At 41.8% G+C, this 18,874-nt stretch overlaps 1 protein-coding gene across 1 annotated transcript in view; it reads left to right on the top strand.

Moving 5' to 3' along the window:
- The first annotated feature begins 1,849 nt into the window (after positions 1-1,849).
- The window catches only part of MMP2 (matrix metallopeptidase 2), a 35,214-nt gene continuing 18,189 nt past the window's right edge, over positions 1,850-18,874 (top strand). Inside the window, exons 1-5 of the mRNA XM_068693326.1 lie at positions 1,850-2,184; positions 6,710-6,936; positions 8,983-9,131; positions 11,224-11,352; positions 12,947-13,120. Of these exons, the coding sequence (XP_068549427.1) occupies positions 2,041-2,184; positions 6,710-6,936; positions 8,983-9,131; positions 11,224-11,352; positions 12,947-13,120 (823 nt within the window). The 5' untranslated portion in view covers positions 1,850-2,040. The remainder of the gene's footprint in view (positions 2,185-6,709; positions 6,937-8,982; positions 9,132-11,223; positions 11,353-12,946; positions 13,121-18,874) is intronic.

The following is an 18,874-nucleotide window of genomic DNA, read 5'->3' as shown; positions in this document are numbered from 1 at the left end:
CCCTTCAAAGCGAAAGCTACTAAGCCATCTTAAAAGACATGAAAGCTCCTACAGAAATGACGTGGCTTGTATGCTTTAAGATTTACAGCAGCCCTCGACCTACTCCGCAGCAGAGATAACTGCAGAGTCTTGCAGCATAGCACGCAATATTTTTACTTGCTTCATTAAGGATAAGATAAGAGTAACTTGGCACATCTAGTGAGTCTTTCCTAGCTTTTGCTCTCCTGCAGTTTTGTGTAGCCAGACCCAAATAGAAGCTGTCATCACAAACAAGGCAGGAGAGCCATTCCCCACAACAAAAAGCAGGGCTGTGGAAAAACGTGATCGCATTTTCAGAGCTGCCATTTATTAAGGCAACGCTTGGAAAAGAAGAGGATGTAATTTCAAAGCTGAACCATTAGGAGAAAGTCGTTCATTGTAACTCAGGTGCTTTTAGGATCATATGTGAAGGGTGGGAGAGCTACCTGCTTACAAAGAGAGCCCCACTCGTGTTCAAAGCTCCTGCAGCTCCTTCTTCTCCTCGAGCGTTACATGCTGCTTCCCACGGCTGGTTCAGCCAGTGGCTGAGCATACAGCTGCAGTGCCTGCTTTTCACCAGAGATGCATGGGCAGCAAAAGCTCCTGGGAATGCTCCTCCCTGAACTGCCTGGCCCCCAGTTTGAAATCGATCGTTTGGTTCGCAGGCTGCAGCTGGCAGAACAGCTCGGCATTAGTTAAGTCGAAAACCTGTCAATATCAAATCCCAAAGTATTGTTAATACATAACCAAACACCAGCAAAATATTTCCTTTTCATTAAGAGCCCTACTTGGTAGAGATCGTTGTATCCAGATGCATTTTGCTCAACAACATTTAAGGGAAAGGTGCTGCAGCCCTGCTGACATAGGGCTCAGAGGAACCCTGGTGGCTGCACTTGAGTTTAATAGGAACTGCTCTGTGCCAGCTGGCTGGCCAGAACACAGTTTGCATTCATGCAGAATTGCCAGCCTCCCATCTTAAAAAGTCACGAGGAAAGCCCCTACGATCGAGGATATTCAACTAAAATAACATTTAGCTTGTAATAACACCTCCAGGCTGGTGATATTGTGAAGGGCGGAGTAAGAAGCTTAGCCATGACAATGGCCATACTTGCACCAAAATTTCAGATGAAGGCAGCTGCACCAATGGGCCAAACTCATGCCATAAGCCCTGAATTTGGCACAATTCCCCCAACTCCAGCCGTTGAGCACAACTTCTCATTGCAGAATTTGCCCGATTCTCTCTTACCCCACAGAGAGTCAAAGGTGACCCGCCACACACATGGTGGCAAAGCCTCGAGCTGGCTACAAACACCTCACCGATCCAGCCCCAAGAGTCTCACCCAAAGCTCGGCACCCACGTTCTGCACCGAGCACGGAGGGAGCGGTGCCAATGAGCCCCATGCACACAGACCTGGGGCTTGTGCAGCAGGAGGGGGACGAGAAGCCTCGCACCGCTCCATGCAGGGGCTGCCTCAAAGTACGTGATCCTAATGGTTACTGAGGGGTAGGAGTGTAACCACATATATGGCTAAGGCAGGTTGTGATGTCTGTGGCAAGAATATAGGCTAAAAATAATGCAAATACTTAGGCAGGAAAACGTTTTGTTTTGTTTTGTTTTAAATTTAAGATTTACATCAGACACTTCAATATGAAGAATGGTCTTGCCTTTTGCTGCTCTCTGGCATTACTAACTGCTCTCATACATGCAAATGAAGAAAAAAATATGCCTCTTTCAGGAGTAATGAGTATCTGCCTGTTGCTACCTTAAAATCACAGCAATCACATCTGGTAACTGCCTTTTCTCATGTTTCCACTAGTTTTCAGACTTCCTCTTGTGGTAGCTTGAGACTGCGCATCTGGATGTTTTAAACATACAAAGGAATTGCTAGAGCAAGCAAAAGAGAAAACGGTGCAGAGAGTTAAGATGTGTATATAAGCAACTGGTGTACTGTGCAGCTAAAGTAACTGACAGGCAGTCAGGAAAAAGCTTTTTCCAAAGAGGACAGCACAAGTTTAGGCAGAATGAAGACTCACATTGTCTTTGGCTTAGTTTTGAAAGTCCTATTAATCCAAGTGTATCTTTTTAGCAAAACTTTAGCTGCACCGTCACCAATCATTAAGTTTCCGGGAGACAGCACTCCAAAAACAGACAAAGAACTAGCAGTGGTAAGTGTTGGTTTCATCTTTGCTTCAGATTTATATTGTTGTTTCATAAGCAGATGTTTCTTTCTTCTTTCAGCTGGGGCTAGGAAATGACTGCAGCATTCTCTCTCTAGAGTCTCTGGAAGCGCTCGCTAGCGAGCAAAGGTATCAGCTTTCAGAAGGGAAAACTAGAGCCAAGCAATGTTTCCTCTCTTAAAAATTTTAAAGACAGCAAAGAAAGTTGTTTTTTGCTTTTTGTTTTTGTTTTTTTCTTAAGTCTGAATGTATAACGTACAAAATAATGTCATTAAATCATCATGGCTGTAATCAACAGATTCCAATGGTAAGAGGGGAAAAGAGCAAATAGAAATGTCTGATTTTTGACTTAAACAGAACGGAGGGCTGTTGCGACTCACTTATGTAAACCTGGGCTTAATGCATGCATCACCCAGCTCTCAGGGCTCTGCTTTCAGATTGTTTGCTGTGCATTGCATAAACAGCTTTAAGGGACAATTACAATTGAAAGCTGGCTCGAGTTTCATGAGCCATTATGACTACTTCTGACTTCAAAAAACAAAAAAACTCAGACATTTAAAGAAATAGTCTTTTCTAAATTCAACCTGGAACAAAAAAAAAAAAAAAAAAAGAGTTTGGATTTTTGAAAGTGACATTAGCAAATTATGGCCATAACTCTACAGCATTTTATTCTAACCTGATTTTAGCCCTGTGGACCTTCATAAAAGTGACATTATGGGAAAGTCCATTTAAGGGGAGATTGAGATGGATTAACCTTATTTTAGCATGTAAATTATAGATATCTCTCTTCTTCAGCAGCAATCCTATATTAAGGAAGATTGAGATAAATTATTCTTATTTTAGTATATAGAGGCTTGAACATTGGTCACTTTTCTTGAGGAGCTGGTGTGCATCCTGGGAAAGCTTGCCAGGTTAAAGAAGGTCGGGGGGAGGGTAGAGAGACTTTCCAGATGGGGGCTGTCGTGGAAAGTTTAGGAAGAACAGACAAAACAGACCCAAAAAGGGCACTCCTCAGCCCTTAACTAAACACATTCACCCAGGCTTTTGTCTTGGCAGCATAGCAGCCAGGGGATGGGGGGCAGCATGTGTGGGAGAGGAGAGTGGGGTCAGACATGTCTAATGGTAATTTAACCACCCTGAAATAATCTATTTTCTTAGACACAGTCAGGCTTTTATTCAATAACAGCAATCCACATCTCCCCTCGTCTCTGTTTCTTTCAAACAACCTATTTATTATGTGTACTCAGAGGAAAATTACAAGCTGCTTTAACACTGCACTTCTTCTTTGTCTTTCTGGTTGTGTCCCTGGGTAAAGCTCACTGGCTGCCTTTCTCTCACCCCCTCCACCCGCACAGCCCCAGCACTCAGCATCGGGACACAAATTGCTATGTTGCAGCTGGACCCCGTTTCATTAATGGGCTGGATCAAAATTCCTCATCACCACAGCTCCCTGCTGACTCTGGGGAAACTGAATTTTGCAGCCTAGGCCAAGATGTGGTTTACACAGACACTACATTTCCTTCAGGATTCTCTCCTCATAGAACAGCTGGTTATGTTCATTTCTCATCTTCACTAAAATCTCCATTTTAGGAAAAACTGAGAGGGGGTTAGCTTGTTATTTAGAATCCTACCAAATACAATTCTTTATCATGCCTCATTTTCTATTTTTTTCATTCTATACCATGCCTGCAAACCTAAAATGGCAAGAGCAGCATCCTGCTTCTTCAGTAAACTTCAGTTCTGACGTACAGTCTGTGCTATGTCATGGTACATCATTGGCAGATACAGAGGGTAAGACAAAAAATATCAAAACTACATTACAATCAGGATAGGAGCAGAAACGGGTCTGTTTGATCACGTTCTTGGTGCATTGCACAGAAAGCCACAAGGCCCCACTAGCTCTGAGCAGATACTTAATGGTAGCAATGGTGAAACCATTACTTGCCAGTGCTGCAGCCCTCACTGGAGAAACAGCACATCAGAAGACATTGTTATAAAAATCTTAAAGTCTAAGCATAGTCTCTGCTTAGTCAGGAGGTGACTGGAGGACCTCCTGAAGGAAATGGTGTAACATCTTGATTAAATCCTTTCTCTGAGTAAACTCCGAGCCATTTCCTAGGCAGGGTAGAATGAGGACTTAACAAAAAGGTTGGTGCAATCCATGTCCTGACCAACTGCAAGCATCAAATATCCTCTCCTGTTTTGCTGATGTAGAGGTCTTACCCCCCATCTTCTGGGTGAAATTCAGTCAATTAACTACATAAAGTAAGGTTTCCCTCGGAAATAACTCAAATCACAAGGATTCACATGTGCTGTCATTCTGTCAAACTTCTTGGATTCCTTGGTTAAAGATAATTCTCTATAATATTTCAGACACATTTTTGGAAAGTACACCTTTACCTTATCTATTTGGGTTTCTTTCCTGCCATGGACTTGTAGTTAACATGTTGGGTACAGTACCTGCAGCATGCTTCTTCCTCTCCTATGAACAGTGCTACTGGTAACCTTTCTGTCTAGCAGCATCTCCGGCCACAGCATCCCTGAGCTCTGTGCCTCGCTCAGCACCAGTGTGGGATGCCCTCACAGCAGTTTGGGAACACCTGCCATTGGACATGGCTGTAGCATTCCCTTTAGAGCTAGGCACACAGTAAAGCAACCCTGAACTGCAGCCTGCAGTTCCTGAAATCTCTGTGCCCACAGAAGAGATTGGGAAAGTTCACTCTGTTGGATAAAGCCTACAGCACCAGATTGTTAGTCAAGCTGTTTGGACTCTGTGAATGAAAATTATTAGATGGTGGTAGGCAATTAGCATTCAGGACGCTCCCAAACTAGCATCTTCACCTGAATCCATTTATCTATTCTTCAGTGAGGATGTGCATCCAGCAATCTAAAGCTGTACCTGTGCTGAACAATGTGACGGAGCTGGCCTTTCTAACAGTCAGAGCTAAGCCAACAGCTTGAACTAGAGGTTTTCCCGAATTCAGTTTGGATCCCAACGCTGAAGCCAACACCTCTAAGTAGCCAGCAGCCTGTTGTTTGGCCAGATCTGTTAATCTCCAGTTAAGAATAGAGTTGATTAAGGATTTTACACAGTTGCCGGAGATATAAGTGGAAATTTTCTTGTTTGCTTTGTGTGAGGGGTCACGCTGTTACTTGGAATGGCAATGTTTTCATGGCAGCTTTCACCACGTGCTAGAGGCTGCCAGACATTCCTGCAGGGTTGGTCCCTGCTTGAAGAAGTTCAGTTATTCTGGCAGTCAACGCTGAATTTAAGGAGAAAAAACTACTAAACCCTAAATTGTTTGTGTGAGCTCACTTGTGTACTGCACAGAAGGTGGGGAACACGTATGGATCCTCAGGGCCACAGCTGCTGACCTCCAGTTTAGTTTAACATAAATACAGGGTTTATCAGCACATATTTGAGAAGTAAGGCTGCCTAATTGTAACTGCTACCAGGGAACACTGACCCCCTGCCCCTCTGGGATGGGGCAGCAGATCATGGGAGGCAGATTTAACACGTAAGTGGAACCACAGTGGTGTGTCTGCAAAGTGCATCCAGAGGCTCAAAGGCATGAACCGATACCTCACCTGCTCTTTGCCTCATTTCTTTCTTTCTTTTTTTTTTTTTTTAAACTGAATTACATCTCCTAATTAGGTGACTAAATCAGGTGATTGCCAATCAAAATGGGAACTGGGGAAGACTTGGGTGGATGCTATTTTGGAGAGGAGATCCAAATAATGGACTTGTGCTGCCTTTTTGATGCTTTACGACCACTGCTTTCTAAAGAGAGAAAATGTGGTCATCTGTCACCACAGAAGCACCAGAAGGCCCAGCCTAGCCATGATCTGCTGGAGCACTCGATGGTCTTTAAGCATGCAGATATTGTTTGGCCACTGTGTCCAGGCAACTGAGATGTTACAAAAGCCTTTCTTCCTCAGGTCTTTGCAATGGCTGACTAAAAACCAAACATACACAACATTTAAATAGCTTTATGTGGTTTGAATAAACAATGCTGTTTTGGGTTGTTTTTTTGTTTTTTTGTTTTTTTTTTTCCTTTTCAATTAATGTGCTCTCATTTGTGTGATTGCTTTGATACCTTAACTTGACAAGTTTCTCAATAATCCTCAGAGTCTTCCAGGAAAAAAAAATACACCAAATCTAAAACTGTAAGCAGATTTATTTTTTTATAAAAAAGATAAACTTGTTTTTACTTTGTAGTTTTACATTAAAGCTCTATGCTCTACTTATTAATAAAGCAATTCATTAAGTAAAGGTGATAGCTAAAAGTGGAAATGATTGCTTAATTAGCAACGTTGTGTGATCAAGGATGGTTTGTGTCAATTAAGGCGATTCTGCTGGTCTCTCAGTTACTAATAGGAATTTTGAAAAGAAAACTTGCAAATCACAGATGGAAAGCTAACATGGAATCACAGTTTGTATTTGTAATGATTACCCATCACTTTTATGAATCTTAAAGTTTTTGTTCTGTGCCTATTTTTTTTTCCCTTCAAGCAATACCTGAATAAGTACTATGGATGCCCAAAAGACAATTGCAATTTATTTGTACTGAAAGATACCTTGAAGAAAATGCAGAAATTTTTTGGGCTGCCCGAAACAGGAGACTTGGATCAAAATACAATTGAGACAATGAAGAAACCCCGCTGTGGTAACCCAGATGTGGCCAATTACAACTTCTTTCCAAGAAAGCCAAAATGGGAAAAGAACCACATAACATACAGGTACTGCCTGACGATGCGGGGTGTTGCTCGTACATAACCAGAGCACTTTCAAGAAGTATTGCCTTTGAACAAGGCACTTTGAAGCGGGGGAGTTGTTTAGCAGCCTACAGAGGATTACTTGAATTATGATCTCCTTGTGTTTGGATAAGTCCTAGATGCTTGAGAAAACATTGAAATTGCTAATTGTAAAGGTTCAGGAATAATCATCTACAGCTCAGTTTTACGGTTCTGGTTGGGACTAAAAAGATTTTGTTTTTCTCTGCTCTGCTGCAAGCATCCTACGGGATCTAGAGCAGCAGTACCTTACCTGCCCATCTGCTCGGTGGGACTGCAGGACTTACAAACTGTAGAGGATGTGGAGGAGGACAAAGTCCTCCGCATTCAGCAGCCATAAAAATGGAGATCATCAAATAAACTTTAAAATAAAACATTGTTTATCAGCTTACAGTATTAAACAATCACAAACCCAATGAAATAAAATTCACCTTCAGTGACCAGCCAATGAGAAAAAAAAAGCAGCATGCAACAAAGGGAGCAAACATTGCTACCAAAATTTAAAATTAAGATCTTTCCCTATTAAACAGATGATCTAACAATATGAGGAACATGAAAACTTAGGCAATATAGTATTAAAATAGTATGCCCACTACATGTATTATTTCTAAGAGTTTAAAAATGCCCATTTATGAACACAGAAATTTCTAATTGCTAAGATGCAGTCAATTGCCACAGCCTGGCAAAGCACCACACTTAATTAATCCACTGTTTCCATACCCTGTACTATGGCAAATGCAGGGATATCAGCCCCAATGAAAGAAGGATGTGCCATCACACACTTGTTTGGGGATCTAAGCAGCCTCAAAATTGCCTCACAGACCAAGCACATAGATGTGAGCAGCAGTTAGAGGTCAGGTGCAATGATTTAAAGCAAACCTATTGCAATAGGTTCAGCATATTTTCATTTTTAACTCTTGCCCTAGAGGGTTATGGACCAATATAGCTCTTACTGAAGTCCATAATAAAAACATCCCATTGGCTCAAGCGGGCCAGGACAGAACCTTTGGCAGGAGAGAACAAACAGCAAATTTGTCTTAGGTGCATGACCTGGTGTGCTGCTGCCTCATGAGTTACGACTCAACACATCCTGCATTCTGGGACCATCTAATGAATGCTGAAAAAACCTGTGGCAGCTCTCACAGCTCTGTATGGCTGCCATGCCTCCTCTGATAATGTTATCCCTATGCGTGAAGTAGTTTCATCCCTTACACACAACAGCAGAAAAGGGTCAGAAACTTTTCTTTACACAGCTGTTAAGCTGGCTGTAATACAAGGCACTAATAAGTCCAATCAGCACATATATATTAAAATACATATATATATATATGAGTTTTCCCTTTTTTTAAGTCAGGTGTAGGGCTTTATCCCACATGCTTTAACCTTGTGCTTCCTCATATATCCTACCACCAGTGTAACCAATGCACTGGTGGAGACTTAATATTCACTTGGCATAAAACAATACATAGCTAGTTATGAAGGTGAGGGAGAAGGGCTGCTTTTTTCTTGTTATTAGAGAAAAAACAATCCAGCCTTGAGACTTTCAAAATTATATTGAGCTTTTTTTTTCTGGCAGCTAAATCTTATGAATCAGGGATGTGCTGGTATGTTCAGGTCTAAAGCGAGAGCATGACCTGTGAGCTCATTATGTAGGTCCCAAAAATGTCAGTCTCACATCTAACCAAGTGAAAGAACATGAGGTGTTGTCTTGCCAGCACCGATGCAAATCCCTGAATATTTTGTGCACGGCCAATGCCACGCAACTTTCACAGCCTCTGTCTAAATAATTCATGGTGCTGTGTCGATTCCAAAGGAAAATAAATAGTAAGTGCCACATCTAAACACGCCTCTGAAGCAGCGTGAAGTCCAGACCTCACATGGAGCAGTGTTACCTCTTAACCCCTTTCTAAGTCTGTTCAGCATTAAGATCAGTAAGCAACAAATACTGGGAGGAGGCTTATGTGTTTCTTAACTCTTTCTTTTACCTCAAAGGATTATAGGCTATACCCCGGATTTGGATCCTGAGACAGTAGATGATGCCTTCGCCCGAGCCTTTCAAGTCTGGAGTGACGTCACACCGCTGAGATTTAACCGAATACACGATGGAGAAGCAGACATTATGATTAATTTTGGCCGATGGGGTATATTTTTCTGTTTTTCCATATGTTTTTGGTTTTGTTCCTTTCATTAATCCTTAGTATTGGAATGACTTACCCTCAATAAGTAGTACCCATGAGCCTTTCTGGCAAACCTTGTCCTAGTTTGCACTTGGCTTGCACAGGCTAGGATCTAATTTCACTTTTTTTCTTTTATATATGAGAGTCAGAGAAAAATATTTATACAATATCCTTATTCTATATTTATCTTTCCAAAAGAGAATTGCTAGGGGCAACATTTTATTTTTAAATTTACAAATCAGAAATAAAAACAGGAAATATTGGTGCAGACCTTCAGATGATGCGAGCTGGCATCCCGCCACAAAAAAGAATGAAAAGCCATCGTAGCCTTCATTTGTAGCTCCACGCTCAGTTTTCCAGTAGTAGCGGCAGAGGTCCTAACGTATGGGACCTTAAAAATGCATTTGAGCCTTTCAATTTCAACTCCATAGCTGGTCTCTGTTCTTTAGCATAGCAAACTGAAGACTTTCAATACATTCTTTGGTTTTGAAAAATTTCAAAACATGGATCTTAAGCTAAATTCTGGCTTTTGCTCAGCTGATGAGCAACTTGATTCATTTTAGTTGTACATGCCTTCTCAATTATTTTTGGTTTCCTCTGAAAGAGCATACATAACTGTTCAGTGTATACCTGAGGCATTTTAGCTTCTTTCAGGCAGTCATAGAATTTTTAATACTAATGAAGATACTTGTACAGCCAGTCACTTGGGAGGTAGACTTGGGAAGTGAAGTGAACAGTTCAAAGAATAAGAGAGCTCTTTGTAAAAGCCTCCATTTCAAGCTGGTTTTCTTTGCTTTAGCTACTGATGAGTTGACCTCAAAAGCTTCAGAGATTCTGTACAGAACCCAAAACTTCAGATCCTCATCCAGGCTGGCTTGGTTCACAAGAAAGAAGTCTTACAAAAGCAGAAGTGTTCCTGCTGATTTCAGTACTTGCTGATTATACTCAGCTCAGAAATAGTGGGGGAATTTCTCCCACATTCATTCATCCTTATCACCTTACTGCCTACTTATTCACAGGAGTTGGGACATCCCCAATGCTGTTCATTTTTAAGCAAAGCATGGGAGCGAAGTATCTAAATTCATGTCAAAATCTCACTCCCTGAACAACTGACACAGTAACCTACTGAAATGAATGAACTGAACTAGTATTAAGAGGCTGACAGCAGCACGAAATCAGTGTAACAGAATAGAGAATCAAGCCTGTGTATTGAAGGCTTCTGCTAAATGGCAAGCCATCAGACCAAAAGGCCTAAAATGATGCAACTGGAGATGCTGGCAGCCAGCTTTGAAGCACAGGTCACTGCGGTGGGGAAGCTATGAATACCAGGGTTATGCCCTTGCCAGCCTGCCTTACCCACATGCGGTGTACTTCCAAGAAAAGCCTACAGTGCAATTACAGGAGAGCTACTTAAAATGCTGTTGCCCTGTGAGCAGCCTGAGCCTTGGAGTTGTTGATGTGGAAGAGGGATAGGCTCATTCAGAGGACGCAGGGCGCTGAATAAGAGCTAGCTTTCCAGATGCTCACTGCTGAGAAACATGCAGATCATTTACTTTCCTGCTTAAATAGTCAGTAACCTGTGCAAAGAAAAGAGCACAGCAGTCTGAGGCACAAAAGCAGCCTGCAATAAGAAGTCTTCCTTTACCTTAAAGTCTGTGCTGGGGACCAAAACAAGTACTCCAAAAAATCTCTCTCATTCACAACATTTATTTTATAGCTCCTACCAGTCTCCACAGAGAAGTAACAGCGTGCATGCAGTCGTACATCCAATGTACTACATTTCACTGCTCTTCTCAGCCTTTGAGTCCCTTCCACAATACTTGTGATATATAAAACAACATGCCCTGACAACCACAGGACTGTCACTTAATGTTCTCTGTAAGAATTGGCTTCCTGTCTTCCAGTTCAGTCTTGCCAGCCCAGCCCATACCACTCACTAGAATATTCTGCTGCTCCCTTGGATGGGAAAGTACATACGATAATCATTATTCATGTATACACTCTGACAGAGTTGAGGTCATTAGAAACTGCTTTATTTGTCTCCTTTCTCCTGCAGAACATGGCGATGGTTATCCGTTTGATGGCAAAGACGGTCTCCTGGCTCACGCCTTCGCGCCAGGGCCAGGAATTGGAGGAGACTCCCATTTTGATGATGATGAACTGTGGACTCTTGGAGAGGGGCAAGGTACCAAACTTAAATGCTTCAGAACATATGGTCTGCTGACTGCTCTGCTTTAGCGCTGCTTCAGGCACTGCATTAAAATATTTTCATTGATGCATCAATAAATGTTAGGGGAAAATATTCCTACAGATGAATATTAATTCACACAATTTAAATTGTTCTCTACACAATGCTTATGTAATCCCTGACTGTTCCGTAGGATTTCCCTTTCTGTTCCTCTACCATTACCCCTTGAAAAAAATGAATTAATAACAGGCCTGATGCTGCACAAAGGGTGGGAAAAGTACAAAGCCAGGACTGTGATTTTGAATGCTTCAGTGCACAAGCGGCAATACCTTGTTCACTTGTAAGAGGCAGACTGTCCAGCACTTTCCTGCTGACCTCCCCTTAACAATGACTTAAACTGTGGCTCCAGTCTTTAAAAATGGAACCATCTGCCTGAATAAGAAATGTACATACTCATGGTGTTTGTCATAAACAAATGAAATATAAATCCCTCATGCCGAGTGGATTAAGAACAACTCCAAGTGTCCTTAGCAGGCAGTTGGCCACTGCCTTTTACAATGAAGCAACTGAAGTCCAGAGACCATCACCTGACCTAGACAAACAAGACCAAGCATTAGTAGTTTGGAACATTTTATTCTACCTAGACTTCACCGCAATCATATATTACTAATTATAATTCTCTTACTGTAAAATAAATTGGAAATCTTAGAATAAGAATGCAAATTCATGTTTACTTTTCATTTCGAAATCCAGTTTTCTCAGCAGTCCTCCCACTAAAAAAATAATTGAACTTCAATACCAAAATAGTCAAATTCCCTCTATTTGGCTTTCTTTTGACTTTAGCAGAACCTCAACTGGTGTCTGTAGTAACTGGGCTGGATTCCTGCCTCAGAACAATAACGAACAGGAGGAAACTGTTTTCTGTATCACTGGACACACTGCTTAAGTAGTTCCTGCTACTAGAAGTGCTATAGATAAGCAAGTTATTTGTACAGTAACGTATGCTAGAGCACCAGTACTGCAGTCTTAAGAAAAAAATGTTTACGTGTGACAAATGGAAATAAAACCTGGGAGCTGGGTGTGCCTGCATTACCACCATATCCCCCAGTGCAGCAGATCTTGTTCAAGTCAAATTGCAAATACCGATGTGGTTTATGAGGCACAAGGCATAGTCAAGCTCATGCTCAACTGGAACCTTTCAAGCTATACTGAACACTTTAGACCACATTACCAAAGAGGCTAAATTACTAAATGTATTAATGGCATGTTTATAAGTTTGCATTGCCATAGTAACAACAACATATATATTTTTCTGGGCTGATTTTAAGGCCTGTTCATTCTAACACTTCACCATGAGTAATATCTATGTAATTCTCTCAAAATTACCAGTTATTATTTCAGCTCTGATCATCTTGCCAATAGAGAGACTAACAGCATACAGAATTTCAAAGTGGAAATCCACATTACATTTCTGTATCAGTATTCTCCAGAAAAAAAAAAAAAAAAAAAAGGAGAAAGAAAAACAGGTCCAGAGACTAATTTTGATATTGGTCGGTGACTAATTTCCCCATTGCATCTGTTCTCTTTGCAGTGGTTAGAGTGAAGTATGGAAACGCAGATGGAGAATACTGCAAGTTTCCCTTCTGGTTCAATGGTAAGGAATACAACAGCTGCACAGACGCAGGACGCAGCGACGGGTTCCTCTGGTGTTCCACAACAAAAGACTTTGATGCAGATGGCAAATATGGCTTCTGTCCCCATGAGTGTAAGTAGAAGTTTTTTTTCAAATGTTTTGCTCCCTGATAGGTTGGTCCCTACTTGCTTTGTTTATCCCTTCTCTCTGTACTTTTTCCAGTTCCTTTCTGGTAGACCTAGATTTACTGATCTTTAATATCTCCGTTTTAACACTCCCTAAAGAATCCCTCGGTGTAGAAGAATTTGTAAATGACAGTGACGCAAGGCCCAGTCCTCTCCTTAAAATCAAGGACACACTGAAGGCGTGCCTGAAGCACACAGGCCCCCCGTATACAACAGGGGTACAAAGGTTCCGTTTCACAACCTGGGAGCAACCAACCACATTTTAGAATAAGGATAGGGACAAACTCAGAGATAAAGCACACTAAAGGACCGAAATCTCTCCCCAGATCACCAGCCATTCCACTAACAATTGCAATGGCATCTCCTTCAAGAGCAGCAACTGAAGAAGCCTGACAGTTCAGGAGGAACCCCATTAAGCCAAGTCTCTGTAACCTCACGTACCAAGTGACCAGTTTTAGCAACTGCTAGCCCAGGCCACCTGAGTCTGGGAGCCCTCTTTGGGCAACGTGACACCATTAGTGTCACAACAACCCTTTAAATGTCCTTTGACTGCTTTTCAAAATGAAAATGATTCAATTGCAAGTGGATGTCAATGCTGGTACAAAGTCATTAATAAATTGGCGCACTGCAAATTGCTAGCTAGGAGAGCACTCACGTTTTGTGTACAGGGTTTTGTTTCATCACCTGCCTTAGGACTCTGACCCATGGAGCAGCTCCAGTCACTCACTTTAGGTACAGGAACACTGTATTTCAGAAATCCTAACTCTGTGTCAGTATCTGTACAAAAGTGGGTCTAAGACAGCTAAAATCATACTGAATTTCCAGCTTTTTGAAATCTGAACAGAATCCTTGGCTTTACAAGCAATTTATTTTGTAATCGGACTTTTAGGAAACACTCATTTGTAGATTAGACAATGTCTGTAGTGCCGTTACACAGACGTAATTTTATATAAAATACACATAATATCATTATCTTTAACATGAAATTATATAATAATGTGTTTCCTGCTAAGCATCAGGAGTGTATTCATACACTTGAAAGTCTTTATGAACCCACTGGATACAAGATTTCAGCTAATTCATTACTGTGCAAGCATTAGTTTGATCTTCTGTATAGCACACAGCAGGAAAGCTTTAGAGAAGCAATGAAGTATAACTAGCTGTAGCTGCAGTGCTGACTTACCAGAAGAGAGAAGAGCAGAGATGTGAAGGGGCTTTTAACCATTTGTGCCATCTCCTGATTGCCAGCTCCAGTGCTGGCACCTGCATTGCCATACACTCCCCATACTGCAGTTTCCCACATCCATTTTTGCCCTTTGTACGCAACCAGGTGCTACCAGCTTTTGGCAGCAGGCAGTGTTTCCTCACTCCTGTTACCTGACGTTCTTAGCAATGGCCCCACAGCATCACTAGAACTCCTGCCTGCTGCTGCTAGCGCATAGCAAGTAATAGCAGGGCTATGAAAGAGATCAAAACAGAACAGTGGAACTTCCGTTAGACTTGTGCTAATCCTGGTTGGAATAACAGCGCTAAACTTATTTATAATGTTATGGCTACATGAAGTAGGAGGAAAGAGAATGCAGATTTCTTAAAGAAAGATAGTGATGCTTAAAATGCCAAGATAACAAAATGAGACATGGTCAGGGTTTTGCCAGGACAAGAATGCACAAGCACAGCCTGACACGTCCCAGGAAGCCTCAGCAAATACTGTAGAAACACATGTGTGTGTTACTCTGCATGTGTCAGTTAAGTACACTTTTTTTTTTTTTTTTTTACCAGATCACAAATATGCATGTGTAGAAAAAGTTTGCATACCCTGTTTTCAAAAGTTCTTTGCTATCTCTGGTTTAGTGTTGTAGCCAAACACTAAACAGATGGGGAATTTCTCAAGTTCAGTTTCAGGATTGTACACTTTCCAGTGTAAGTTTTTCTGTATTATCATGGCAGCAGTTGGCAAAGAAAATCTCTTGTGGAATATAATCAGTCTTCTAGCCCTACTGTGATTTAAAAAAAAAAAAAAAAAAGTTTTGTTTTGTTTTTTATTTCCAAAAACCTAATTGCTCATTATGTGTCACACCGTGGTAGACCCCAGCTCTCGATAACAGCTATTTAGGACTATAGCAGGTAAACAAGCAGGGGTATGAACTTTTAACAGATTTCAGTTAATCAAAATATATATATATAATTAGCTACATCCCTTTCAGAACTAGCCTCTTTAGCCTAACATTTACTTGAGTAAATTGCATGCACACACACAACCACAGAATCATTCTTTCCTCAAACTTTGTCATCTCCTTCGTTCCCCATATTTCCTCAACTCTTCCCTCTCAAAGGTTAATCCTTCCAGCTGGAAAAGTGCAGAAGTGGGTTTATTCTTTTAAAACACATGAAATTGTATCTTCATTCCTCAGATACTGTAAGGAATGAAGCCCACATTATAGGTAGCTGGACAAACAGAAATTCACATACCATGACTGGTACCTTTGTAAAATCCTAGAATCAGATGAGACAGAAAATGTGAGCAGTGAAGCACTCTCAGTAAGTTGTTCAAGAGTTGGTTCAAAAAATTGGTGTTCCTGGAAATGCTTGTGTCAAGGTTTCTGAAACGGAAAAGAAGGGTTTCAGCCTTTTGTTTCTGATGTAATTGTTTTGCAAGATCCTCAAGCAGTTATGCACAGATGTTTCTTATTAAATTCAGAGCAGTATTGTTCACTCATTATTCCAAGACTCCATTTGCTAACCCCTACTAATAAATTCAGATAGGGAAGGATTTACATCATATAGCCTGTGTTGGGGGCAACATTCCTAGTTGTCAGTGTTTGTTCCTCTGCCTTTTAAGTCACCAAAGTTAGTTTCAGTTCTTCCCAATATGCCACACTGCACATTTGGAAACATTTTCCTTAGAGCTGTGGTACTGCACCAGGCCTTTCTAAACTTAATCTCAGGTCTGCATCCTAATTTTATAGCCTGATTCAACTATCTGTTTCCAAAGCAGAAAGTTACCCACCTACTACATGAGTCTTACGTAGATGTGTGAAACCTCTCCTTTGCCATACAGGATCAAAGGGCACTGAATCACTCTACCAAACTCCACTAACACTACAGGGAGTTTGGGCTCCTAACTTTTGTCCTCCAACACCTACCATTGCTGCTAACTGCCTAACTCCACAACCTCCCCTATGAAGGAAAGACGCCCACCCTAACCCTAACCAGCTGGTCACACATCGCCGAGAGGTGGCTGGGGTTTAACCCAGCTTGGTTTTCCCTGTTATGCCATCTTTCACACCAAGATCTTCATTCAAGGCAGAAGGCTGGCTCAGACCAGCTCAGAACCCCAGGCAGTGTCCTGAATAGGAGCAACAGAAAAAGGTGATTCCTCTGCAAGCCCAGAAGCCCAAATACCTCCCCTTGCACTGGAAACCGATCTCACAGCCTGGCACTGCTGCTTGCCTGCTCTCCCAGGCAGAGCCCTCACCTCACATAGCTGCAGCTACCTCCAACTTGGGTCTGTGCCACTGGGTTTTGAGCAGCCTTCCAGCCCAAGGTTTCCTTGCATCACAGGAGGCTGATTTTTCTGGGAAGAACCACCAGTGCAGCTCACGGATTAGCAGTGTCCAGTCTGAATCTGCTGTCACGGTTGTAGAACTTTACTAATTCTTAAATTGTTGAACTTGGCATGATGCAGAGCAAGAGTCAGGCCCTTTTAAGATCTTACACGTCACTAAACCTTTTGTAATGTTTTGGGGGAAACTGATCTCGTCTCCTTAATTTTTGTTTATGTTAAAGCAAAGCCTCTTCCAGTTAATCGGGGAGCTGGGGGGCATCTTTGCAATCTTAAACCACGGAGGTTACCATCACATGATGTTACCTCAAGCAAAATTAAAAGTCATCTTCTGACTGTGACTCAGAAGGACTCCTTGCAAAGCAGTACAAGACCAACTTTCTATATGGTCTCTGCAACTGAGCCATGTTTAAACCAATCCTAAAAAAATAAGCCATTAAAATACAGAGCGTGCCAGGTCTCGAGCTGGAAGCAGCTCATGTGGTAAATGAGTCATCTAAACAACTCAGCTTAATTTTGCTTTCCAAATCTATCATTTAAAAAAAAAAAAAAAAAGCATTTTTCCAATCAGTATAAACAAATTCTAGTTAGTATGTTCCCTAACTTGTTTGTATTTTTCTTTTATTCTGTTACATTTGCAGCTTGTTCTTTGGGGAAAGCACAGTGTGTGTTGCAGTTACATTGATAGATAGCACCTTTTGCCTAGAGACAGGACCTCTGAGGCTGCTTCCACACGAAGGATGCTGGACACAGAGCTTGGCAGGATCAGAATTGCAAACTCACCCATGTGAGCCAGGCCTGCAGGGTCCAAGTCCTCTCCGTACTGGGACTGGAACTTATTTCAGTAGCCTGCTGGTTCATGCCCCTGATGCAGTGGCCAATTACTGATTTAAGTGGAAAAGGCAAAGTGAATCAATCAGTCGTGTCACAACATCCCATCATCAGAACCATTCTCAGTTGCCCTTCGGCCTGGAAAGGTCTTGACTTTTTATTTATCCCTACTCTAAAAAGTGAAGCCTGTTCATAAACAATGTCTCTTCCCAGCAGTGCATCAGACTAAGCAAAGACAAAAACCATCAAAACCTACACAAAGACACTGGGGCTACAAGAGCTTTTTGGTCATCAGAAATGATAACAGCAAACTTATAAACAAATTAGCAACCCTTCCTGCATATGTGTTTGGGTTTTAGCTTTGGATTTAAACGGGGAGTAAGAGAGAGGTGACCCCCTGGGCACCTTAAAAAGGCCACATTAGGTGTTCTTTATACTGGGAATTCTCAGAGTTATTTCTTTTCAGGGTGCTGTTCTTAAATCTCAAGGAGAATTAGCATATGGCTGTACAGAGGATTTGTTTTGGTCTCAGTTCAGTGCAGGGCCTGACCCATTTTGTTGCCCTGAGGGCTTCCTCCCACCAGCATGCGGCACTCACAGACACTGAGGATTCCTGAAGGAGTGGCCAGGAGAAGAGACAGGCAGATTCAAGAGACATCAGATGCTCTGAGGCATCTGCATTTTTACAGAATTCCATTTGGACTTTTTTTTTTAAACCAGTACAATATTACATGTATATCTGTCTTCCACTGGATATTCCAGAGAATTTACTACAATCCCCAAACAGGTTCCAGAACTCTTGGCTCAGGCAAACCTATCCTTCTTCACCCACGTGAGAGAATTGTGATTCTCAATGGCGAGCCCTGGGGACCTGTCTGTGTATGTGCACAAACAACAAACACCCCCTAGAAGACCTATGGCTGCTTCAGCTACCCTGGGGACCCTGACAAAGCAGGAGGCAGGAGGAGCCCCCAGTGTTCAGCTGGGTCGCAGGACTCCTCTTCTTCCTGTCTTTTTATCTAGGGAGTGCCTGAGCCCAGCTGCAAGGACTCTGGAAGTGAGAAGCAAAGCCTAGGGGAAATGCCTCCAGGATATATCATCTGGCTAACTCTGCCATAAGCCAGCATCTTAAAGAAGCAGAAAACTTAAGCACAAGACAATTAGGAAAACCAATCTAGCCTGTCCATGGTTTTGTACGATGTTTACCATCCTAGCTATCATTCCAACAGCTTAGATTTTCTTCATTCCAAGTTCACTCATAGCAAGGTCTTCCTTTGTGCTCTTCATTCCCCTACTTGATAGACTGTA

Source organism: Anas acuta, chromosome 10, assembly GCF_963932015.1.
Source record: "Anas acuta chromosome 10, bAnaAcu1.1, whole genome shotgun sequence".
Lineage (NCBI taxonomy): Eukaryota > Metazoa > Chordata > Aves > Anseriformes > Anatidae > Anas > Anas acuta.
Note: the sequence above shows the minus strand (reverse complement) of the source record. Positions and strands in the feature narration are given on the sequence as shown.